The following is a 25,680-nucleotide window of genomic DNA, read 5'->3' on the forward strand; positions in this document are numbered from 1 at the left end:
GATGTCATCTCTTTTTGCAAGGGATTGAAGAGCCAGAAACTCAGGTCTAGATAAATTGTGCCTGATGGTGGGCTGTTTTTCATGTCCCGCTTTCTCCAACATGCGAGTAAATGTTTTAATTGATGCATTTGAAGAAATAGGGTCAAACCGTGATTTTTTCTTTAGTTGCTTGGGCAAAGGTGCGGAGTCAGTGATTTTCACGGGTACTGGGTGTTTATCAAAGTGTTCTTGGTACTCTTTACCTAGCACGGCGCCCACGATCTTGATCGTGGGCATCGTGAGGTAAAAAAAATCGTGTCGGTCGCGTCGTATGCGGGCTAAACATGCCCGCACGCGACGCGATGCTCACGATTTCCCATTGAAACCCATGTTAAACATGGACATCGTGTCGGTCGCGTCGCGGCCGGCTATAAATGTGCACACGATGGCCGCGACGCGATGCCCACGATTTGCCATAGGAATTAATGTTAAAAGACCCGATGGACACGATTTTAATGTTAAATGGCTCAATGGACCCGATTTTAGCATAGGAAACAATGTTAAATGGGCCTTAGAGCCCAAATAATTACCCTGAACTCAGAAATGGCCCCCCCAATTTTGTACGCCACCCCACGATCAACGTGAACCCGAAGCGTGGCGAGCGCAGCGAGCCCGCGAGGGGCGGCGGTACGCGTCCTCCGACCTTTTCATACCCCCAATATCCACGTCGGCGTGGAGTTGAGAATAGAATAGTGTGGCGAGCGCAGCGAGCCACCGAGCCCGAAGCGTGGCGAGCGCAGCGTGCCCCGCGAGGGGACGCGGATACCTTCACAGGTAAACGCGTCCCCTCGCGGGCTTCACAGGTGTCCGCGTCGCCACGGACACCTGTGAAGCCCGCGAGGGGACGCGTCTAGCTGTGAAGGTATCCGCGTCCCCTCGCGGGGCTCGCTGCGCTCGCCACGCTTCGGGCTCGGTGGCTCGCTACGCTCGCCACACTATTCTATTCTCAACTCCACGCCGACGTGGATAGTGGGGGTATGAAAAGGTCGGAGGACGCGTACCGCCGCCCCGCCCTCGCTGCGCTCGCCACGCTTCGGGTTCACGTTGATCGTGGGGTGGCGTAAAAAATTGGGGGGGCCATTTCTGAGTTCAGGGTAAGTATTTGGGCTCTAAGGCCCATTTAACATTGTTTCCTATGGTAAAATCGTGTCCATTGAGCCATTTAACATTAAAATCGTGTCCATCGGGTGTTTTAACATTAATTCCTATGGCAAATCGTGGGCATCGCGTCGCGGCCATCGTGTGCACATTTATGGCCGGCCGCGACGCGACCGACGCGATTTCCATGTTTAACATGGGTTTCAATGGGAAATCGTGAGCATCGCGTCGGTCGCGTCGCGGGCACACATAAATGTACCCGCGATGCCCGCAATGGGCGCCGTGCTAGGTAAAGAGTACCGTGTTCTTTAATTTTTAGGCCTCGGTTCAATTTAAATAAATCAATTTTCCATTGGAACAGATCGGCTCCATGGGTGGGGATGAACGATAGGCCCTTGTTCAAAACCCTGGTCTCATCGGGTGACAATGGGGTAGAGGATAAATTATAAATTAAGTCCTCCTGTTCCTGGGGGGTCTGCCGACCCTTTTGCCTCTGGGCTTGTCGCCCTCGCCTCGTACGTTTCTGCCGCAGCCCGATGTAGTGGCCCGCGTCATAGCCCCTAAAGGGGTCGGTTGGCTGTATGGGGTCTGAGGCCTGGTGTCATCTGCTTCACTAGCCGACGTACTGGAGCGGTATTCATTCCTAGCGCCTCCCGTAGGTCTGCGGCGGTAATGCGGAACCCGTGGCTGGGTTTTGGGCACTGGAGTGAGTAACCAGGAATAAACTGTGTGTTGAGCATAGTCTTGTTGCACACGTAGGAGTTTAGATTTCTTATACTTAAGAAGTTCAGTTTTGTATTGTTCCGCTTGTTTCTTCAATTTCTCGAAAGCAGGTGTGGCTTCTGTGAAAACCTCATGGGATTTATTTTCATCTATGTAGCTCGCAATCCTCTCACGGACCATAGCATGCTCCCTGGTAGACTCCTCAATTACCAGGAGCATGAGGTCCATGGAGCATTTGTTGAGGATTGAAATCCATTTTCTACAGAAGCCAATGTTATGCCTCCCTATCGTGGGGGTGTTGTGGACTCGGAAGCCCCTGGGAATCTGCTTAGCCCTATAGTAGTCTGATAAGGTCCTACTATGGTATAAGAAATCAAGTTATCGTTTCTTAAGTTTGAACAATTCTCTATAAACATCCTCATCCGATGCTTCCAGGTCCTGATCAAAGGCTGGCTCTTTGTTAAGGATAGAATCTGCCTCCTTAACAAAGAGCCAGCCTTTGATCAGGACCTGGAAGCATCGGATGAGGATGTTTATAGAGAATTGTTCAAACTTAAGAAACGAGAACTTGATTTCTTATACCATAGTAGGACCTTATCAGACTACTATAGGGCTAAGCAGATTCCCAGGGGCTTCCGAGTCCACAACACCCCCACGATAGGGAGGCATAACATTGGCTTCTGTAGAAAATGGATTTCAATCCTCAACAAATGCTCCATGGACCTCATGCTCCTGGTAATTGAGGAGTCTACCAGGGAGCATGCTATGGTCCGTGAGAGGATTGCGAGCTACATAGATGAAAATAAATCCCATGAGGTTTTCACAGAAGCCACACCTGCTTTCGAGAAATTGAAGAAACAAGTGGAACAATACAAAACTGAACTTCTTAAGTATAAGAAATCTAAACTCCTACGTGTGCAACAAGACTATGCTCAACACACAGTTTATTCCTGGTTACTCACTCCAGTGCCCAAAACCCAGCCACGGGTTCCGCATTACCGCCGCAGACCTACGGGAGGCGCTAGGAATGAATACCGCTCCAGTACGTCGGCTAGTGAAGCAGATGACACCAGGCCTCAGACCCCATACAGCCAACCGACCCCTTTAGGGGCTATGACGCGGGCCACTACATCGGGCCGCGGCAGAAACGTACGAGGCGAGGGCGACAAGCCCAGAGGCAAAAGGGTCGGCAGACCCCCCAGGAACAGGAGGACTTAATTTATAATTTATCCTCTACCCCATTGTCACCCGATGAGACCAGGGTTTTGAACAAGGGCCTATCGTTCATCCCCACCCATGGAGCCGATCTGTTCCAATGGAAAATTGATTTATTTAAATTGAACCGAGGCCTAAAAATTAAAGAACACTTTGATAAACACCCAGTACCCGTGAAAATCACTGACTCCGCACCTTTGCCCAAGCAACTAAAGAAAAAATCACGGTTTGACCCTATTTCTTCAAATGCATCAATTAAAACATTTACTCGCATGTTGGAGAAAGCGGGACATGAAAAACAGCCCACCATCAGGCACAATTTATCTAGACCTGAGTTTCTGGCTCTTCAATCCCTTGCAAAAAGAGATGACATCACGATCCGCAGTGCGGACAAAGGAGGTGCCGTGGTGGTGCTAAATATCACAGATTACATCCGTGAGTGCGACCGTCTACTGAGTGACTCTGCCACATATCGCTGCTTGACACAGGACCCCACCGGGGAATACCAGCGGATACTAAACCGTATACTCCAGCAAGCAGTTGATGATCAAATCATCTCAGCAGAAACTCACAGGGCTCTACTGGTTGAACACCCGGTTGTACCGGTGTTTTACAGTATCCCCAAGATACATAAAGACACGCAGAGGCCTCCTGGCCGGCCTATCATCTCAGCCAGGGGGTCTCTGTGTGAACCGGTCGCTGTCTACCTGGACTCTTTTTTGCAGCCCTGCATCCAAAGAACTGCCACCCATCTGAAAGATTCTAGGGTGCTCCTGCAAAAGTTTGCAGTAAGCCCCCCTGTTGGGAATAATGCTGTGTTGGCCACTCTAGATGTATCTAATCTTTATACATGCATCCCCCATACAGCTGGACTAGAGGCGGTTAAACAATTGTTGGTAGGCAATACTGCATACGTGGGCCCAGATATTACATTTTTTCTTACTTTGCTAGAATTTACCCTCAAAAATAATTATTTCTTGTTTAACGGCCGGTTTTATTTACAGCTCATCGGCTGTGCCATGGGTTCCCCAGTGGCGCCGTCCCTGGCGAACTCATATATGTGGCAAGTTGAGAGGGAAATTTTCTTTCAGGACCCTACAGTTGCAGAAGGGATTACACAATATGTTCGCTATATAGACGACCTATTCCTCATTTGGTCAAAGGGCAGTGAAATTTTGGTTGATATAGTCAACGCACAAAACCAGTCAGACCACCCTGTTAAACTCACACTCACACATAGTGTTTCTGAGGTCTGTTTTTTGGATCTACGAATCATTCTAAAGGCTGGCAAAATTACCACATGCCTGTATTCCAAACCTACAGACAGAAACACTATGCTTAGGTACAACAGTTTCCACCCGGTTTCCACAACCAGGGGACTGCCTTACTCCCAGTACCTTAGAGTATGCAGGTCCAACAGTGAAATTGCAGAAAGAAATGTACAGCTGGACCTTATGACCCAAAAATTTGTAAACAGAGGGTACCCCACCCAGGCACTAGCCTCAGCTAGAAGACGGGCAGAAGCTGTGCCTGGGGATGTTCTGTTACAAGACAGGCCCACTAAAGAACCAACTGAACAGATTTTTCCATGGGTTAATGCCCATAATCCCAACACCAATTTTACCACCAAAAAGGCCAAAGAGCTTTGGCCCATCATCACCAGTGACCCAGACCTGAAAACCCTTAAGCATGCCCGACTTATGCCCAGCTACACCAGGGGCAAAAGTATTCGGGATTACTTAGTTAAAACCACCATCAGTGAAACAAAGCCTAACACCAGGAATTTTCTATCTAAGAAAAATGGTTGTTTTAAATGTCTGGGCTGCACTACATGTAACTACATGGCCACAGGGGACTTTATTTGTCACCCAGCATCTGGGAAAAAATTCCCCATTAAATGGCCCCTCACATGTAGCACTAAGTACGTCGTCTATGCAATAATTTGCCCTTGTGGGCTTTATTACAAAGGCAAAACGGACTGTGCTTTTAAGACCCGCATGGCGCAACATCGCTTGGCCATTAGAACGGCGTTACAGAATGGCACAGGAGATCAACCTGTAGCCAGGCATTTCTCCGAAGCTAGGCATGGGATGGCCACCCTTAAACATAAAATAATAGACCATGTACCCGCATCAGCTAGGGGCGGGGATCGCTCTAAAAAATTATTACAACTCGAGTCCAGATGGATTTTCCGTCTGGACACCCTGCGCCCGAAAGGGTTAAATGATTCATCTGGTCTCATACATTTTTTATGATTCTGCCATTCAGTTTATCGCTCATGTCTTGATTTACCTGTGTATTTCTGCGCTGCATTGTTGTATGAAGGCTAAATAGCCATGTTAGCACACTAAAATGTTGGTGTGCACATATGTACATTATGCTGCTACCTGGCCCTCTGCCAGCAGAGTGCCATCTGGTGCTTTTAATCATTTTTTACGTATAGCCAGCTTTGGCTAATTTTATGTATGCACGCAATATTGTTCACCAACATTTAAGTCCGGAACATTAGTTGATTTGTTTTGTTACGCTTTTCACTTGTGTGCACGCGATCTCTATCGTTTTAGAGTTCCCTCTTGTTATGCACTTGTTTTGTTTACACAACAACTAATCGGGGTAGGTGATTCGTCCCTAGTTGCCATGACAGCGCCGCCGGGGTCACCGACGTCACCCAGGACCGGAAGCGGAAGCGGAGAGACGAGACGGAGCCGCGGGCGGCGTTGCCGTGGGGCGGGGAGGTGATCTGTCCCTGACAGGTAAGACACTATTTAAATGCTTATTGTACACGTTATTTGTATCCTGACGAAGGGGAGCACGTCCCCGAAACGTAGATCCACTCTTGTGTACTGAATACACTTTTTCCTGATTATCAAGTCTCTGAGTGACGCCTATTCATTTCGACTGTGTATATATATATATATATATATATATATATATATATATATATATATATATATATATTTTTATACACACACATAGGGTGACATTCTATGAATTGAGATAAATGTGCATGGTTTTTTTTCGCACCACATCGCCGCTATTCGCCCTTTTTAAAATCGCATTTTTTTGTAATAATTCGCATATTTAATGGGATGCGCTTTGGAGGCTGAAAAGTGCGAAGTGGTGCGATTTGCGGCGAATTGGTGCGAATTTAAGTCACAAAAAAGTGCGATTTCTTCCGCCGGTCATGTGCGAGTTTTGGACCAACCGGAGTGCGATTTACAAAACTGTCTCTGCATGACTAAGAACCCCCCAACCTATTGGCCCACCTCTGTCCCCTCCATTATGCATCACACCCCCTATATAAAGGGGCACTGGCGCCATTTCACTCTTTGATAGGAAGTAAGGAGCATGGAGAGGAGCAGTGGCAGTGTGAGTAGAGGAAGAGGTGTTGGTGGCAGAGTGAGGAGTGGCAGAGGGAGCAGTGGCAGAGTGAGAAGTGGCAGAGGAAGCAGTGGCAGAGGGAGAAGTGGCAGCAGCCAGCCAAGTGGGAGAGCCAGCAGTGTGGCAGGCAGCATGGCCACAGCAAGGCCAGCCCCAGACCAGGCCCTGGGCGTCCAGCCCCAGCAGGAGGAGGTGGAGGATCCGCTGGCATCCCCATCCTATAGCCAAGACCTTGACCATACCCCACAGCAGCTGCAGGAGGGCCACATGTCAGAGGTGGAGGAAGATGGAGGTGTGGAGGAGGAAGACACTGGCATGGAGGAGGAGGGGTACATGGCTGGAGTAGAAAATGAGGAGGAGGAGAAGGTAGAAGCTGGCCGCACAAAAAGTGGCCGAAAGGTCAGATTCTCCTACGAGGAAAATGCTGCGCTTGTCCGGGCTATCATGCCTGTGTTTGACTGGTTACTTGGGAAAACTCACCACAAGACCACTGCACAGCGCAAAAGGGCTATGTGGAAGGACATCACCCAGGCGGTGAACGCTGTAAGTCAGCACAAGCGCCTGGTCAGAAATGTCAAGAAGAGATTCAAAGACATCAAAAGGCAGCTGAAAAGTAAAATGGCCATGGAGTTGGAGGAGGCCACCAAGACTGGCGGAGGAAGCCCCACCAAGACTGGCGGAGGAAGCCCCACTACTGTGTGCTACACATCCTATGAGGTGAAGTTTAAGCGCATCATACCCCCTGAGGTCCTGCCTGGCATGCACGTGGCGGATACCGATAGGCCGCAAACGCTTATTGACGTAGACGTGGCCCCGCACGTGCGGTGCCCTAATCCCAATGTGTGTGCAGTCTATAGCTCCCAAGACGTGAGGGAATGCTGAGAGTCTATAGAAAGCCAACTTGTGGTCCTGCCACTCCAACTCAGAACTGGGGAATCTGATGTATGTCCGCCACAACTTCTTTAAAGCAAGTAACACTTGAGTAAAATGCTTAGAGAAAGTGGCCTGTGATACCCCCAAGGACCATGAGGTCACAGACTGAGTGGAGCCTGTGGCCAAATAGTAGAGGGCACACATTAATTTGTGCAGCCCAGACACTGCATAGTTGCCTCCCTCAAAAGGGTCCAAATCATCTCTCACCTGCTCAAATAAGTCCAACAGGTTAATGCGGTTCAGCCTAAACATCCCCACAACCTGTTGATCCGAGAGGGAGTCCAGGTACAGCCGAGCACAATACATACATGGGGTACGCAGTAGTCGGGGGGCTACCTGGATCTGGCGTGCAGCTTCCTCCCTCCTGCGCAGCTCCTCCAAATGGGCCACATCACAGATAAGCAACTCCAAACCACTCTGCAAAATCTCCATGTCTCAAACCCTCACAGGTGTCCTTAATGATGTTGGGGTTTATGTAGGGGTGTTTGAGTGAAAATGAGGGCACCTGTGGTGAAATTAACCATGTGTGCACTTGACCAAAGTGAGTTCTGGGCCAAATCGCCAAACAGAACCTGGTCTGAAATAAGTGCGATTATTAGACACCTTAAAAGTGCGATTTGGGAAAACGCATTGCATTAAATAAGCGATTTGTATACTTTTCTGTACGAAAACATCTGGATGCGATATAAATGCGATTTTATCTTGCACTTTTGGTCCGCATGCCTTAACGCACATAATATGCGATTTCAGTCCCTTAGCACATCCTATTAAATAGGCGATTTGACGGAAAAATGCGATATCGCCATTTTGTTTACTAATTAACGCCAAAAAACAGAAATCTCATCCCATAGAATGTCACCCATAGTGTTAAACATGCACACACACACATATGTATATATATATATATATATATATATATATACACATACATATACATACACACACAGCTATAGATTATAGATGTGTGGTTGTGTATATATATATATATATATATATATATATATATATATATATATATATATATATATATATATATATAAAACATATGCACATAATATAATTGACTGTCAGCTCCCTACTTTTATTTAGTGCTATTTTTCAGGGATGTGGTACCTGAGAGAGGGGAAGCCAGGAGAGAGAGGTATTTTAGCTGCCTGCTTACTGGTAGCCATTTGCCGCCTCATACATGCCCGCCGAAAGCTGACTGCGCACTCTGCACAGCATTACTGGGAGTGTGGGAGGGGACGCGGTGACGCAGCGGCTGCACCAACCAATGGCGGGGAGGCGGCCGCCGCATCACCGCATCCCCTCCCACACTCCGAGTGATGCTGTGCGCGGCAGTAGGGCATTGGCACAGCATCACTCGGTACACTTCTTGTACTCCTGCAGCTGCCAGTTTAATGACAAGCGGCTAATGCTAGTCGGGCCACTTGTTATAATAATAGAGGTCAGTGCGGAGGGCTGGCCATGAGCATCGCCTGTTGCCCACCTCTGCCCTAGCGGCTCATAACCCCCGGAATGCCCTTCCTTGCAATATTGGACCTTCATCCAACTTCCCAGCCTCCAAGCATGCCCTTATTACTCATGCTTTTCATTCTAGTTCTCCTCCTAAATTTGCAGTTTCTGCACTCTTCACCATTTATGTCCATAAATACCTCCTACCATAATACTGTATGTTAGTGTGCTACAAACAGATAGATAAGATCACAGAAAACTAAATGACATATCTACTAGAGACACTGACCAGTAATACCTTCTGAACTTGTTTAGGAACTTATATGTTAGTTGGGTACCCACTAAGCTCGCTATGCCCTCCACGCTTCGGGCTCGGTGGCTCGCTGCGCTTGCCACACTATATAAAATCAACTCCATGCCGACATGGATAGTGGGGGTATGAGCGTACGAACTATAGTGGGCGCCCAACTAACATATAAGTACCCTTGTTTAGTTTCACGGCGGCAGCATGGCCGCACGCTACTTCCGGGTTGCGCTCGCCACACTTTCTAAAAGAAACTCCATGCCAACGTGGATAGTTCATAACCTCACTATCCACATTGGCACAGAGTTGACTTTAGATACTGTGGCGAGCGTAGCGAGCCACCGAGCCAGCAGCGTGGGCGAGCGCAGCGAGCCCCGCAAGGGGACACAGACCCGGAAGTAGCGCGCGGCCATGCTGCCGCCTTGAAACTAAACAAGTACCATATCTTGTCCTATTTGTAAAAATTGACTTGCAGGTTACAGAATGCACAGATTTCTCTATGCAACAACAGAAGAAAACAATTCAATTTGGTTGACTCATAGGACAAACAGATTATTTTCCCAGAGCATCCGGTGAAATTAAAGCATAATGAATATACTTTGAAGGTGAACCACGTCAATATTAAATATCCCAGCACAGACTGAACATTATTGCTAGTCTCCTGTATGTAATAAAACTAAGCTCTTTCCCACAATACGCGTATAAATCAAACATTAAAACATTTCAGCAGCACATCACAAACATCCGTTTTCTACGCTGTTAGCTTTCTTTGCTCAAGAGCTATTTGAAGCAGTTTTCCTTTCATCCTGCACAGGAAGTCATTAAATGGATTATTCAGTGACTATCGGAACACACAGAAGGTATGCTGCACTGAATCAGGGGTGGTAAAAGGTAAGGCTGGGCAGGCAAGCAGTAAATAGCATTGTTTGTGGTCGCTTTTAGAGGTTGTTCATGTTTACCATGTATAATGGAAAACACACATAGGTCCTGCAGGTATTGGCGCTCTGGGTTATAAATCATTCTTAAAAGGGGTGTGGATTGAAAGTTCAAACATAGAAGGTGATTCCTTTGTGGGCACTCTTTTATATATAACAGGGTTGCCACCGGAAGGGTGGGCAACCCTCCCGGATTCAGGGGGGACCCCCGCTGTCCACCGGATCACGGCATTAAAATGCCGCAATCCTCGGGTCTCAGAGGAGGGGGCGGAGCTAAAATGACACAATTGCGTCATTTTAGCCCCGCCCCCTCCACGGAGATCCCTGAATTCGCTGGTTTAACCGCATGGGGGCGGGGCTTAGTGATGGCATGCTTAAGCCCTGCCCCCTAATCGGCTACTGAAACTCTCCTCTCCGGGCTGCTCCCGGAGAGGAGAATAAGAAAGTCGGCAACCCTGATATATAATAGTAATCAAGTTCTGTTAAAACCATACTTGACGACTTCTCATCTCCCCTTTGTGGGAGACCAGGGAGAGGGCAGCAAGCTCACGCCTCACAGAAGCAGGGGGGCGGTGCCATCACCGGGTGGGGGAAATGGGCGGTCCGAGGGCGGAGCCATGGACAGGCTGCATGATCAGTGTGTCTAGTGCGAGCGCGTCATTATAGCCCCGCCCCCACAGTGCAATGCCTGTATTTCAGGCATTGCACTGCGGGGGGCAGGGCTAAAATTACACAATCGCGTCATTTGACCCGCGGAGCCCTCCACCGGGAGGGGGGTTCGCGTGAGATGAAGGGAATTGCGGGAGGGTTGCCCCCCTTTCTGGGCGGCCGGGAGGGGGACCCGATTTCCAGGACCCTCCCGGCCATTCCGGGAGGGTAGGCAACCCTGGTTAAAACATAACTTTTATTCCTTAAATTGAACATTTTGTAGATCATATTATACCATCTGTCAGTCTCAATTTATGTTTAGTGTTGGCATCTTTATCGTCCTTCCTACAGCACAACAGTGAATTTCCATAATAATTATTTTTTTTAGAACTTTTATCAATGTTTTTCAACTAAAGGGGTGTCCATGCAGTGCGATTTTTGCTAGTGGACGATATAGACTTGCCTGCACAGTCTATTTTGCTTTGCAATACTGACTCAGCGGGGCAGCGCATTGGGATCGCTGTATTTTTAACACCGTGTGATTTTGGGTAACCTTCCAGGCGATTTTGATTAACTAGTGAAGTGAGGGATGGGAAAGGATGTACATAATTAATAAATGCAAGAGGAATAATATATTCTGCATAGTGAAGTCAAATCAATATAATTTGTATAGGTTTTATTGAAAACTGTTCAATATTATTTACTTACTGTTAAGTTTGCTAAGCACCTGTTCTATAAATGAAGATACCAGTGAGGGTGACTGGGAAGTGAGGGTAATATATTTGAAATGCATAGGGTATCAAAACAGAAACCAAACTGAGAAACCAAGGGTGACATTCTATGCTCTGCGATTAGCGCGATTTTGCGGTAATTAGACCACAAAATGGCGCTATCGCATTTTCCCATTAAATCGCCGATTTAATGGGATGCGCACAGGGGCTGAAATCGCATATTTTGTGCGTAAAGGTCTGGTGAATAAAAATGCGAGATTAATTCGCATTTTTATCGCATCCAGATGTTTGCGCACAGAAAAGTATACAAGTCGCTTATTTAATGCTATGCGCATTTGCACATCGCATTATTTAAGTGACTAATTATCGCACTTATTTCAGACCTAGGTCTGTTAGGCGAATTAGGCAGAACCCTGCACAGATCGCAATGTTCTGTGCAGGATTCTGCTTTAAAAAGTAAAATAAATGGTTAAATAAAAAAAAAAACGAGCGCGGGGTCCCCCGCCCGAGTGTAACCAGCCCCGGGCTCACTGAGCCGGTGCTGGTGACATAAAATCAGGGTCCCCGACAAATAGGGGTCCCCTTGATTTTATGAAACCAGCACCAGACTCAAGGTCTGGCGCTGGTTCCCAAAATACGGGGGACAAAGTGACTAGGGGTCCCCCGTATTTTAGGAACCAGCACCGGACACAACCAGCCAGCAGGGTAATGCCACAGCCGGGGGGAGACTTTTTATACAAGTCCCCCCGGCCAAAGCATTAACCCCCTGGCTGGTCAGCATGGGCAGGGGTCCTGGGGAAGTGGGGACCCCCCCAATGAAGGGGTCCCCCCCCTCCAGGACTTACCAGCCCATGCTGATAGTCCGGGGCTGTCCTCCATGCCCCTGGGCTGTGGGCATGGAGCTGATGCTTTGTGTAAAAAAAAGAATGTAAACTATTGTTTTACACTGGCGAACTATCAGTCCCAGCAAGCCTACCCCGCATGCTGGGACTTGGGGAACCACAAGTCCCAGCATGCGGGGCATTAAAGTGCCCGCTGGCACTTGTAGTTCTGCAGTGTAAAAAATAGTGCACAAAATCACACTGACACCCTGTGAAATAAAACTTTAATACACACAAAACACACTGATACTTGCCTACCTTGAGCCCGTAGGTCGGTCCCTGGATCCTGGATTCGTCCTCCGGGGCTCCAGGGCAGAAGAGTCCGGTTCCGGGGCCTTGGTCCTGGTTCCGGGGCTGGTCCTGGGGTTCCGGGGCTCCTGGCGTGAAGAATCCGGGGTCCGGGATCCGTGGTAGTCCAGAGGGGTACCTAAGGAGGAAAATCCTACTCACCTGCTCCCCGGCGGCGACCTCCGGTGACAGCGCTGCTCCCGAATGGTACCCGGCTTCAAGGAGTTGGTCCGGCGCTGAGATGTTTCCTCTTCGCCGTCTCTGAACAGAATGATTTCTCGGCCAATCAGGAGCCGAGAAAGTCGGCTCCTGATTGGCCAGAAATCATTCTGACAATAGACGCCGACGGAGTAACATCTCAGCGCATCCAGAGCAGAGATGTTACTCCGTCGGCGTCTATATTCAGAATGATTTTTGGCCAATCAGGAGCCGACTTTCTCGGCTCCTGATTGGCCGAGAAATCATTCTGTTCAGAGACGGCGAAGAGGAAACATCTCCGCGCCGGACCAACTCCTTGAAGCCGGGTACCATTCGGGAGCAGCGCTGTCACCGGAGGTCGCCGCCGGGGAGCAGGTGAGTAGGATTTTCCTCCTTAGGTACCCCTCTGGACTACCACGGATCCCGGACCCCGGATTCTTCACGCCAGGAGCCCCGGAACCCCAGGACCAGCCCCGGAACCAGGACCAAGGCCCCGGAACCGGACTGTTCTGCCCTGGAGCCCCGGAGGACGAATCCAGGATCCAGGGACCGACCTACGGGCTCAAGGTAGGTAAGTATCAGTGTGTTTTGTGTGTATTAAAGTTTTATTTCACAGGGTGTCAGTGTGATTTTGTGCACTATTTTTTACACTGCAGAACTACAAGTGCCAGCGGGCACTTTAATGCCCCGCATGCTGGGACTTGTGGTTCCCCAAGTCCCAGCATGCGGGGTAGGCTTGCTGGGACTGATAGTTTGTCAGTGTAAAACAATAGTTTACATTCTTTTTTTTACACAAAGCATCAGCTCCATGCCCACAGCCCAGGGGCATGGAGGACAGCCCCGGACTATCAGCATGGGCTGGTAAGTCCTGGAGGGGGGGGACCCCTTCATTGGGGGGGTCCCCACTTCCCCAGGACCCCTGCCCATGCTGACCAGCCAGGGGGTTAATGCTTTGGCCGGGGGGACTTGTATAAAAAGTCTCCCCCCGGCTGTGGCATTACCCTGCTGGCTGGTTGTGTCCGGTGCTGGTTCCTAAAATACGGGGGACCCCTAGTCACTTTGTCCCCCGTATTTTGGGAACCAGCGCCGGACCTTGAGTCTGGTGCTGGTTTCATAAAATCAAGGGGACCCCTATTTGTCGGGGACCCTGATTTTATGTCACCAGCACCGGCTCAGTGAGCCCGGGGCTGGTTACACTCGGGCGGGGGACCCCGCGCTCGGTTCTTTTTTTTACACCTTGCGCTGTCCTGCAAATGTGCGATTTTCACACATGAAAATTGCACATTTTCAGGACTAAAAACAGCGCACCACATCGCCGCAAATCGCCCCTATTCGCACTTTTCAGCCTCCAATGCGCATCACAATAAATATGCGCATTTAGGCTGAAAAATGCGATTTGAAAATAGGCGATTTGCGGCGATATAGTGTGCGAATTAAACATGCGCATTTAGCGCAGAGCATAGAATGTCACCCCAAAAGTGAAAACCCACTTGTGACAAACAAAGGATTGTCCTTATTTGACAAAAACGCCAAACACTCAGATGTGTTGTTCTGTATTTTATTGTTAAATGTAATTTTAAATGCATGTCAATATGTACTATGGAGTTACATTGTTTTAACAATCTGCATAAGGGTGTATACTAATTAGCTCCACTAGAGCAAAGTGGTGTAAAAAGTCCAGTGGAAATAAGATAGTATAATAAGATAAATGGAACGCCTTCTCAAAACCAACTTTTAAACCATAGAAAGTTTTGAGTCTGTTGGGAAAAGCACCCCCACTACTGACTGATAACATTTGGGGTCTCTTTCTTTAACTGAATCAATAGATCCCCAGTGTGCAGGTGTGCCCCCCGTTCCCTAGTGCGGCAACAATTTCGACATATTGAGAGGAGCAGCTCCAACTTTTCATTCATCGGTTTTTTTTAAACATTTTTATGACATTCCATGGCAATCTAGTACTTAACCGTATTATACAGTACTGAACGGTATCATGATGGGGAGGGGATTGTATTCCAGATCAGTGCAGATTACCTTGGTCCAGTGGTGATGAACGTCCATGGTCCCAAGCATTACATGTCCAGCTGCACTCACGCCTGTTCGGTCTGTAAATATCACTGTGTGCCCTAGGCAGCAAAGAATGGTAAATAAATAAATGCAACTGGATTTGCAATAAAAAAATACAAAATATAGTACAACTAAAGACACACATATATACAGTATACACACACACACACACATATACTGTATATATGTATGTATATATATATATATATATACACATATATATATATATATATATATATATATATATATATATATATATATATATATATATATGTTTGGTGTTGGTGTATATTGGTTGGTTTTGCCATATAAGTGATTGCTGAATTAAAAATCTGGCCAGGCTTGCATGGAATCCTGCAATACCCATATCTGGTTCTAACAGACTACATATAGCCCTATATATATTACACAACATGAAACTTGATATATATTTATTCTATATATAAGATAAATACTGGAGAGATGTTGGGTGACATTTAATGGCATACGATATCCCGGCAAATCAAATAGGGTCCCCCTTGATTTTTTAAAACCAGCACCAGGTTCAAGGGCCGGTCCTGGACCCCTGTGAGAGCAGCCCGAATGTTTGTTTTAAAATTTGCGGCTCCTCCCACATGCCGGGGGGGGGGGGGGGGTAGTGGGTAGCCCCGTCCACCAGCCAATAAGAATCAGCCATTGGCTTGTGGGTGGAATTAACCCCCAGCATGTGGGAGGAGCCGCAAATGTAAACAAACATTCGGACTGCTCTCACATGGATTCTGTCAACAGGTACTCGTTGGGATTCTACATGGACAAGAGGACAGGCCATCGGTGGACCCATGGGTAATGTATGTGTGGATGATTGTAGTATGTAATACAGTTTTACTGGTTGTATGTGTGTGTGTGTGTTTTTTTTCACTATTTGTACTGTTGTGGAACTACAAGTCCCAGTGCCCCGAATGCTGGTGCAGGCTTGCTGGGACTTATAGTTCCACAACAATACACAATAGTTTGTTCTATTTTTCAACATTTATCAGCCCAATACCCACTGCCCAAGGGACATAGGGGACAGCCCCAGGCTTCAGCTTGGGCAGGTAAATTCTGGAGGGGGGGTCCCAACTTCCACAGGATTTGGGGGGGTCCCAACTTACACAGGACCCCCAGCCCGGCTGACCGGTCAGGGGGTAAATGCTTTGGCCGTATAAAAAATCTCCCCCCGGCTGTGGCATTAACCTGCTGGCTGGTTGGGCCAGGTGCTGGTTTTTAAAATATGAGGGGACCCCTACTCGTTTTGTCCCCCATATTTTGGGAACCAGGACCGGCCCTTGAGCCTGGTGCTGGTTTTAAAAAATCAAGGGGGACCCCATTTGATTTGCCCCGTGATTTTGTTAAACCACGACCGGCTCTTTGAGCCTGGGGCTGGTTATGCTAAAAAAAAAAACGAACATTACCATGTCTCCAAAATTGCGCATGTTCACAAATGCACACATTTTCGTGACTAAAATTCGCACATTTTGATGAATAAAAATTGCATCGTATCGAACTTTTCAACCAAAAATTAGCAATTTTTCCCAAAAAATCCTGATTTCAGAAAATGCGATAGTGTATGATGTCAGAACCTTACTAGAAATCGCATCCCATTAAATGTCACCCAAGAATTTTAACTAAGAATCACATGATTTATATAGTATGTTAAAGGCACAAAATTGTTGTCACTCTAAAAATATTTTTGCATGCATAATTTGAATTTTTTTTTAATTTTATTTTTACACATTATTGCTCACAAAACTAAAATCTCGAAATAAAAAAAAAAGGGTACTTGTGTAGTTTCACGGCGGCAGCTTACGCTACGTTTGAATCTACGCTATTAGCGTAGCCCAAGGCTGCCTTACTTGTGTAGTTTCATGGCGGCAGCCTAAGCTACGTTATCAGCGTAGCCCAACGGCTGCCTTACTTGTGTAGTTTCACGGCGGCAGCCTAAGCTACATTATCTGCATAGGCTGCCGCCGTTAAACTGCACAAGTAACTACAGTACTGTTGCCGGGAACTGAATCTCTGTCCCCGGCAAGCCTACTCAGCGCCTCTCTCACACTGCCGGAGCCAGCATGATCCCCTCTAATTGGCGGAGAGGGGATCATGCTGGTGCCGGCAGAGAGGCGCTCAATCTGTTTGACACGCAGGAGCGTCTCAGACGCTCCAGCAATGACACGCTCCTGCATCCGAGTACCAGACAGGGTTAGGTGTTATGTAGTGCCTTTTCAAACCCCCACTATCCACGGCATCCCGAAGCGTGGCGAGTGCAGCAAGCCCCGCATTAAGCGTCCACCCAACCTTTTCATACCCCCACTATCCACGACGGCGTGGAGTTGATCTTATATAGTGTGGCAAGCGCAGCGAGCCATGGAGCCTGAAGCTTGGCATTGAGATGCGGATTACATGTAAGGTAATCCGCGTCCCCTCGCCACTCTTCGGTCTCAGTGGCTAGCTGCGCTTGCCACACTATATAAAATCAACTCCACGCCAACGTGGATAGTGGAGGTATGAAAACGTTGGGAGGATGCGTAATGCGTGTGCTCACCACGCTTCGGGCTGCTGTGGATAGTGGGGGGTTTCAAAAGGCGCTACAGATCCCCTAACCCTGTAGGCAGAGTTGCTGTACAATCTATGAATACACAGAACAGTACTGCTTTTCCTTCCTTTTGTGAATATCTCCTATATAACAACTTCTATGACTACAGCAGAACATGCAAACTAACTATATCCTGAGGAAAAACAAAGTGACAGACCATAAAATAGTGACAGTACTATGAGGAGACAGTATAGATGGCATAGTTACCTTTTGCCATCTTCAGCATATCACAACTTTGCTGTGTTAGTCGACTTAAGCTGTGCAATTGTCCACAACGATGAGCAATACCCCAACTTCTCTGCCACCTGGGTAAAGAGAATATAACACTTTTTGACCAGATTTATCTATCCATTGTAATGTCAATACAGTCACATGGAATTAAAGCTACAACTGCAGTACAGGGAAGAGCAAGTTATAAGGGGGTATTCAATCCTTGTTCATCAAGTGGAAATATCGTCAGTTTTTGCCTATAATAGGTTGAATTAACATTCCGCAAATTCACACATTTTTTATTTAAACAGCCACTAATTGAACAATTTAGCGTCCGCTTCCAACAATGAAAAAAAACCGTCCAGGATATTGTGTAGGATTCAATACCCCCATAGTAGCAGGAAGTAATATCATGATATATATCACTCATCAACTGTGTCTGATTACTCTCACTAAAGAGTTGCCCTGATAAATCAGTGTGTATATATCTGTGAAAAGGCCTCTATATATATATATGTGAATCTGCCCTTTGATTAGAGAAGCCTTCTGCTGTAGAGAACAAGGAGACTGACAGAATTAACTGAAGAAAAGAAAGGTACTAGTCTTCTCAACTGACAAGATGTTACTTAATCAAGTCCTGTTCTTGTAGAGATCTTTGTTCACCCTTATGAGACACTGGCTGACTCTAATCATCCAAGCGGACTAGACAATCTGAGAACAAAGGGATGGAGACTGCCTTCTGCTTCTCTACCCAATTGGACTAACAATTAGGGCAGTATCCATTTAGCCCCGCATTATCACACTATCCAATTATAGCCTGTTTTGTTTCCAGGAGAAAAGTGTCCAGTTATCATGCGATAATACATGGGATCCCGCATAAGTTCCTGATCCCATGTGTTACTGTGGCTCAAAGGGCTGCTCTTGCATATTATGCTTTGGGTAACTGCAGCACCTGAAGCCTACAGTAATCCCCAATAAGTGCTGCATATCCTGGATAATAGGCATCCATTAGCTGCGATAAATTGCCAAAGCTAATTGGATACCAGCCTATGTGCTCAACTTCATAACAATCAATGCATACTTGCCTACCTGACCCATGCGGGAGAAAATGCTCTGTTCCTGGACTTCCCTGGTAATGTATGATTGCCATCACCTGTGCTGAAACACCTTTACCTAGCTCCCCACAGGTGATGGTAATCATACATTACCAGGGAAGTCCAGAAAAAAAGCATTTTCTCCCACATGGAGAGGGTCAGGTAGGCAAGTATGAATCAATCTCACCCAAATTGGTGGCTCATTACTCACGGTGCAGTTGCCAATCTCTTTGCCAGATCAGTTGCAGATAAACCAAAAACTTACTACAAAAAAAAGGAATCTAGATGAAGCAACAATTGCTGTGCTGGTATCATTTTCAAAGTGCAGCACTTGTCGTCTGTCTCAAACATAGGTGTGCGCACATTGAGTGTTAGGGGTGCACAGGCACTCCCTAATGCTGTGCCCCCTTTATTAACACCTCCCTGCCGCCAGCAATACCTTTTACCAAAGAATTTAGATTTTTAGAACTGTATTCCATTAAAAGAATCGCCCATCAATCATTTATGTGTGTTTTGCATTGATAATTGTACTAGACCATTGTCATATCACTACATACCTGCGTCATCCATATATATTTTTGACTTTATTTGCATGTACTGTTACACAGAGTAAAAAACTAGAATATTCAGGAGATTATCGTGTGGCTGAGAGATGCTTTATGTTGTAGCGAGTGCCAATAAATGATGGTAGACATGCCTGATTGATGGTGTTTCACATGCCCAATATGTGGTGTTAGGCACACCTCTTTGAAGATGCACCCCCTAATAAAATATGCTGCGCACGCCTATGCTCATAAATATGGGGTAAGCCATATTGCTATTTTGAAATTTTTTGTTTATTTAATGGCCTATTTGGGTGAAGTTTGAAATCATTTGCAATGGCACGTGTACTTTTTTCTCCAGATATGAAGACAATCTCAACATGTTCTGTTTGTGTTAGTGACTTTGCCATTAATGTCACTACATGCTAAAGAAAATTAATAAAGTTACGTTAAAACAAAGAATACCATTGTGTTTCTCATGAAATCTATTTGACGTCACATGACTATCTTCTAAATTAAAAAAATTGGAGTTGCATCCAAGATGGGTAACTTCAAGATGCCCACTATACCGATGACACAGGATTAATATTTCCTTAAGCATTTACTTTTTATAAGGGTGTTTCCTGTAGAAAATAATGGTTTCAAAGAAACTTTGGAATTGGAGATACTAGACCTTATCAGAAACTCAGCCAGCCAATAACAAGGGTGCTATGAATGGCTCCAATAGGAATGTTAAGAATATTTTGATCACTTCCTGCCACCGCTGCCTGCCGTAAAGCAGATCACTGCTTATCTACGAATCCAACAACTCCCCCTTCCGGCAGCGGCAGAGAGGAGCAGCCAGTGGGGAATTGCAAAACCGTGACATTGTAATGGATCGGAAAAAAATTCAATGCTTAATGAATCAGGTCCAATCTCAAAGAATGTGCACTTGCAGTATGCAGAATTTTTTTTATTGGCAATTCCATAAATTGTAATTTATTTATAGAAGAGACATTACCATAAAAATAAAAAGTATACTAACAGAATACCTCAATGAGGACAAAGCTAAAATAATTACCTGCTGTTAAACATTACTAAACTAGATACTTTCCTTCGACCACACCTTACCACATGTTCTCTACTACTTGCCGTAAATCAGCACAGCAACACAATCAGTGGCGTAACTATAGCCCTGCAGCCCCCGCGGTGGCGGGGAGGCGCTGAGGGTTTGTGGGCGCCGGGGGGGGGGGGGGGGCTGCGGGACTATTATTAGTTACTCACTGCCTTCTGCCTGTGCCGGGTCCCAGCTCTCTCGGCTACTGCTGCAGCGCTGCTAATACAAAAAGAGACACTTGGAAAATGGCTGCCCCCATACTGCAGACAGTTTTTCGTCTGCTGTATGGGGGCAGCCATTTTTCAAGTGTCACTTCTCAGTAGCAGCAACAGCCGGGAGAACCGGGACCAGGCGCAGACGGTCGGATGCGGCAGGAGGTAACCCACCCCTTCCGCCGCACACCCCCCGCACCCCGGCTCCCCTCCGCGCTCCCCTACACTGCCAGCACAATCGCGGCTGAGGTAACGGCCACATGGGGGTGGCGGGGGAGATTTGTTTACCCTAGGGGGGTGCCTAGTTTTCAGGTGGATTGTGTTCAGTGGCGTAACTAATAATAATTCAGACCGCAGAATTATTAGTTACGCCACTGAACACAATCCACCTATTATCTTCATTAAAACTACTAGGGATGTATTTACCAAAGGTCAATTTCCATCTATTTTATATTGATGAAAATTGATCTTAATCAATATTCTGATTAAGGAGCTAAAATACACATTTAACAACATTTATAAAATAATTTGAGCCCTGAAACATAATTCGACCTTTAGTCTTTCCTAGACATACCTTGTCATTGCCTTGATCTGGTTGGCTTTGTCTATAACAGCACATTCACTTTACTCTTGCCACCATATATGGTCTGGCTGTGATACAAACTCAAGCATAACACACTAAACAGACTAGTTCTCTGCAACATCCTCCAGTGGCTGAGCATTCCCCCACCTTAAACCCATCCATTCATGCAACCAGTGTTGGACTGCAGCATGAAGGGCCAACCAGGACAATGCAGTGATAGGGGCCCATGTTCAGGGGTGTGACCAGTCTCCTGAGGGGATGTGGCTAGCGACCACAGAGGTGCATCGTCTGGGCAACGTTGCTATGCAAGATAATGTACTGGAATAACTGCAGAATCATACTGTGTAGTTTAAAGTAACATATGTATAACGTAAAATTTAAATGCACAAGTCTGGAACCTTATCCCCAGAGGAGGAGGTGGCGCCCTAAGCAGTAGGAACCATGGGGGTTTCACCTGTACTCCTAATAGCCAGTCTGACACGAATTACAACAATGAAATGTTAAATGCCAAGCAAAACTATTTCCCTAATATCCAATCAACCCCTGACACCTCTTTGCAACCTTCTGTCCTCTTCTATGGCCACCTGCACAACTACACACCTCTACTTCCAAAATAAAACTTCACTGGACAGAATACCTACTCATTCCATACCACTTACATGTTACAACTGATTCCCCCTCAACTTATCCTTTTGCATCCTCCTTGACCCATCCGCCTCCCCTTATACTATGCAATCCTTTGCTTAAGCTTCACTTCAGTGGATTTCTGACACTTTTCTTTCTTGACCCACTGATATGTCTTCACATGGATATACTACCTAAGCAACATTTAGCAAAAATATATATTTATCAACCTCAGAACTCACCAATTAAAGTGACAACAAGAGAATTCTCCATTTGTACAGATATTTACAGGATACTGTCATTTGATTATTATGTCACATCTTACCTGACATCAGACAGCTGAAGCTGGTTGGACAATTCAGTCTTCAAACGTTCGAGTTCTTTCCTCAGCGGAATACTATCATGAAGCTTCTTCTGAGCAACCTCTTGATTACTCTCTATCCATGAACTACAGAGCACACACACAAAAACCCCAAACACAATGATGTAAGCAATTTTATCCAATCAACTGACAATTTGCATTTAAAAACCATCCCCAGATTGTTGTTTTTTTATCATTTGTTTAGAGCAATAACATTTATCTTAAAGCTTACATAACTACTTTCAGGAAAAAGGTTACTACCCTGTTGCCTTAGTCTAACAGACTAATGCTACTTTACGTTGAATAATTTTGCCGTCGATGGGGGAGAACCAGATGGTTTCTCCCCATCAATGGCACAGCATTTTATAGGTTTCTTTTTTTTTTTTCATGCAACTGGTGTCAGGGCCGGATTAAAGGGGGGACAAAGGGGGTCAGTACCCCTTGGCCCCCCTCTAGCTAGGGCTGTGGTTGGCATGTATTTTTTTTTATATATATATATTTTTAGCTAAAGGTTTTGTGCATGGGAGTGGGGTAGTGCTGCAGCTTCACCTATCTGCCAATGTGACAATGATTAATGGTGCCGAGCATCGGTTACACAAGTGTGCAGTGCATTACTAGGAGTTGAGTAAGTTCCATGACACTTTGCACCAGAGGGCAGAGGCTAGGACGTTTGTGCTGAGCTCACACACACACACAGACACACACCCCTTGTAGTTACCCATTCACCAGTTTATACTGCCTTTACTCTGTGTTTCGACGGTGTAATATTCTTCCATGCCATTTGCAGCCAATAATGACAAGTGCAAGGGGCCCCCCTTGTCTAAAGTGCCCCGGGCCCCCCCGAAGGCTTAATCTGGCACTGACTGCTGTGCATCATGACTTTTGTAAGAAACTTACGCAATGGTTATTTCTGTTTTCTGCGCTTGTTCCAGTTCCTCTTCTGGGTCTTTGAAGCCAGTGAAGGAGTAATAGGTCTTGTCCCACTTAATCGGCCTGTAAAACGTTGAGGTTGTTCTCTTTGAAGATTCCATAACTTCAGCTAAACTTTGGACATGGTCAGTAGATAAGCTGCAGGAATTGAGAATGCCCAAGACTGTGCTCAGAAGGTCCCTGGTATTTAAAGTAAAGCTGACTGATCGAAATCCTGTGAAATGCAATAAATGATACAGATGTGTCAAAGGATCCACCCATTCTACAAAGCCGTCATTGGTCACACATTGCCTTAACACTAGATCTGCCCAGTCAGCAGGAACGGAGCATAAAGTGAAGCGCTATCAATGCTACCTTGTGTGAACTGCAGTAGTATTTAGAAAAACTCTTTGAAGGATTTAAGGGACCTGGCAGATCCTGCGAAGAGGGGCATCATATATAAGTATTACTCCTGCTACAAATACAGATCTTTTTTTTAAACGGAATGATTTCCATGGGAAAATATGAGATGTATGTGTAGGTTCTGACACATAAGTAATTGTATATAAGCCTCTACCCGATTCCTTGGTGTATTCTTGCTCAGTCTCCGAAATTGGCTCAGTTTCTCGCACATAAAACGTGAGTTTAGCAGGTTTGTGAGATCGAAGTCCGGGCTTCTGAAGACTTTCTAGGTATCCATTTAATCTTTTGAGAGAGTTTTCATTAATTTCCTGAAAACATAAATTTTAATAATGGACAGTAGGATGCTAACCACATAGTACACATGTACACATAGGGCCAAATGTAATAGGGTGTGAGAATCAAAAAGTGATACATTTTGGGAGAGTTTTTCCATTTTTTCTAAAGCAGTAATCATTTACACTGAAAAACCTGGGGGAAGAGGGGGAAGAAGAAGAGGGGGAAGAGGAAGAAGAAGAAGAAGAGGGGGAAGAGGAGGAAGAAGAAGAAGAAGAAGAAGAAGAAGAGGGGGAAGAGGAAGAAGAAGAAGAAGAAGAAGAAGAAGAAGAAGAGGGGCAAGAGGAAGAAGAAGAAGAAGAAGAAGAAGAAGAAGAAGAAGAAGAAGGGGAAGAAGAAGAAGAAGAAGAAGAAGGGGAAGAGGAAGAAGAAGAAGAAGAGGGGGAAGAGGAAGAAGAAGAAGAAGAAGAAGAAGAAGAAGAAGAGGGGGAAGAGGAAGAAGAAGAAGAAGAAGAAGAAGAAGAAGAAGAAGAAGAAGAAGAAGAAGAAGAAGAGGAAGAAGAAGAAGAAGAAGAAGAAGGGGAAGAAGAAGGGGAAGAAGAAGGGGAAGAGGAGGAGGAGAAGGAGAAGGAGAAGGAGAAGAAGAAGACTCTCCCAAAATCTCTCACTTTATTATTCTCTCACTCTATTACATTTGGCCCATAAGTTTAATTTATATTGTAAAAGAACCTATGAGTATGTTTTTGTATTGTGGGAGATCACTTGGAGGTAAGCCATGCAAACACTAAGAAAATACACACACCACACAATGAACAAAGCATCTTCTAAAGACAACACAAGCTAGAGAAATATATCTGGAGTTTTTATTAATAATGTCTAGACAAACCCTTCTCTGTGCTGCCTACCTATGTAGAACTGGTGCAAGGGGTGAGATTCAATAGGATGAGAGATGCAGAAAGTTAGAGATTTGATGCAAAATCTCCAGGTTTTTTTTAAAGCGGCAATCATTTACACTGCAAAACCAAACTGGTTTTGCAGTGTAAATGATTGCCGCTTTAAAAAACTGGAGATTTCTCAACAAATCTCTCACTTTCTGAATCTCTCATCCTATTAAATCTCACCCAAGGTTTCTAGATATGTAGGGCTGGTGCAAGGCTTCTAGATATGTAGCACTGGTGCAAGGCTTCTAGATATGCAGGGCTGGTGCAATGTCTCTAAATATGTAGGGCTGGTGCAAGGTTTCTAGATATGTAGCGCTGGTGCAATGTCTCTAAATATGTAGGGCTGGTGCAAGGTTTCTAGATATGTAGCGCTGGTGCAATGTCTCTAAATATGTAGGGCTGGTGCAAGGTTTCTAGGCACCCAAGTCAAAACTTCACATTACCATCCCCCCCCCCCCCCATTTCCAAATGCACTTCTTCAAAGTAATTTTTATATGAATATTCTAAAAGGCGATAGTTGCATAATTGGCTGTGTAAGAGGGAATGGGAGGAATGATATGGGCATGTGATGCCCAGCTGAGGCCTACCTGCTGTACTCGGCAGATAACACTGATGGACAGGGAAGCAGGCTAAAACAGGTAAAAACAAATAGCTGGTGCAGTTGCAGATACGGATGTACCCAGCACAAAGCATGATAAAGGATGTCACTTAAGCAGCTGCCTAAAGTATTCTAATGGAAGAACTTGCCCTGCACATATGCTACATAAAGAACTTATTACATGTTCTATTTTCTTATATTATATAGCTCAAGAGAACTAACAAACCACTCTGTCTACATAAATTTTTGGTACTGACCAAAGGTCATCTTTGGGCCTCAAACAGTAGAGTACAGATAGGGCCGTTCTATGAGA

General features: G+C 45.9%; 1 protein-coding gene across 3 annotated transcripts in view; it reads right to left on the minus strand.

The window, feature by feature from the left end:
- TCAIM (T cell activation inhibitor, mitochondrial) overlaps window positions 1-25,680 on the minus strand; it is a 62,860-nt gene that overhangs the window by 21,374 nt on the left and 15,806 nt on the right. For all 3 annotated transcript variants that reach the window (XM_083188670.1, XM_083188667.1, XM_083188668.1), the window contains exons 4-8: window positions 23,710-23,863; window positions 23,121-23,367; window positions 22,188-22,310; window positions 17,709-17,806; window positions 14,861-14,952 (exon numbers count right to left, since the gene is read on the minus strand). In XM_083188670.1, coding sequence (XP_083044796.1) covers window positions 14,861-14,952; window positions 17,709-17,806; window positions 22,188-22,310; window positions 23,121-23,367; window positions 23,710-23,863 — 714 coding nt within the window. The remainder of the gene's footprint in view (window positions 1-14,860; window positions 14,953-17,708; window positions 17,807-22,187; window positions 22,311-23,120; window positions 23,368-23,709; window positions 23,864-25,680) is intronic.

This window comes from Crinia signifera, chromosome 5, assembly GCF_055691185.1.
Source record: "Crinia signifera chromosome 5, ASM5569118v1, whole genome shotgun sequence".
Lineage (NCBI taxonomy): Eukaryota > Metazoa > Chordata > Amphibia > Anura > Myobatrachidae > Crinia > Crinia signifera.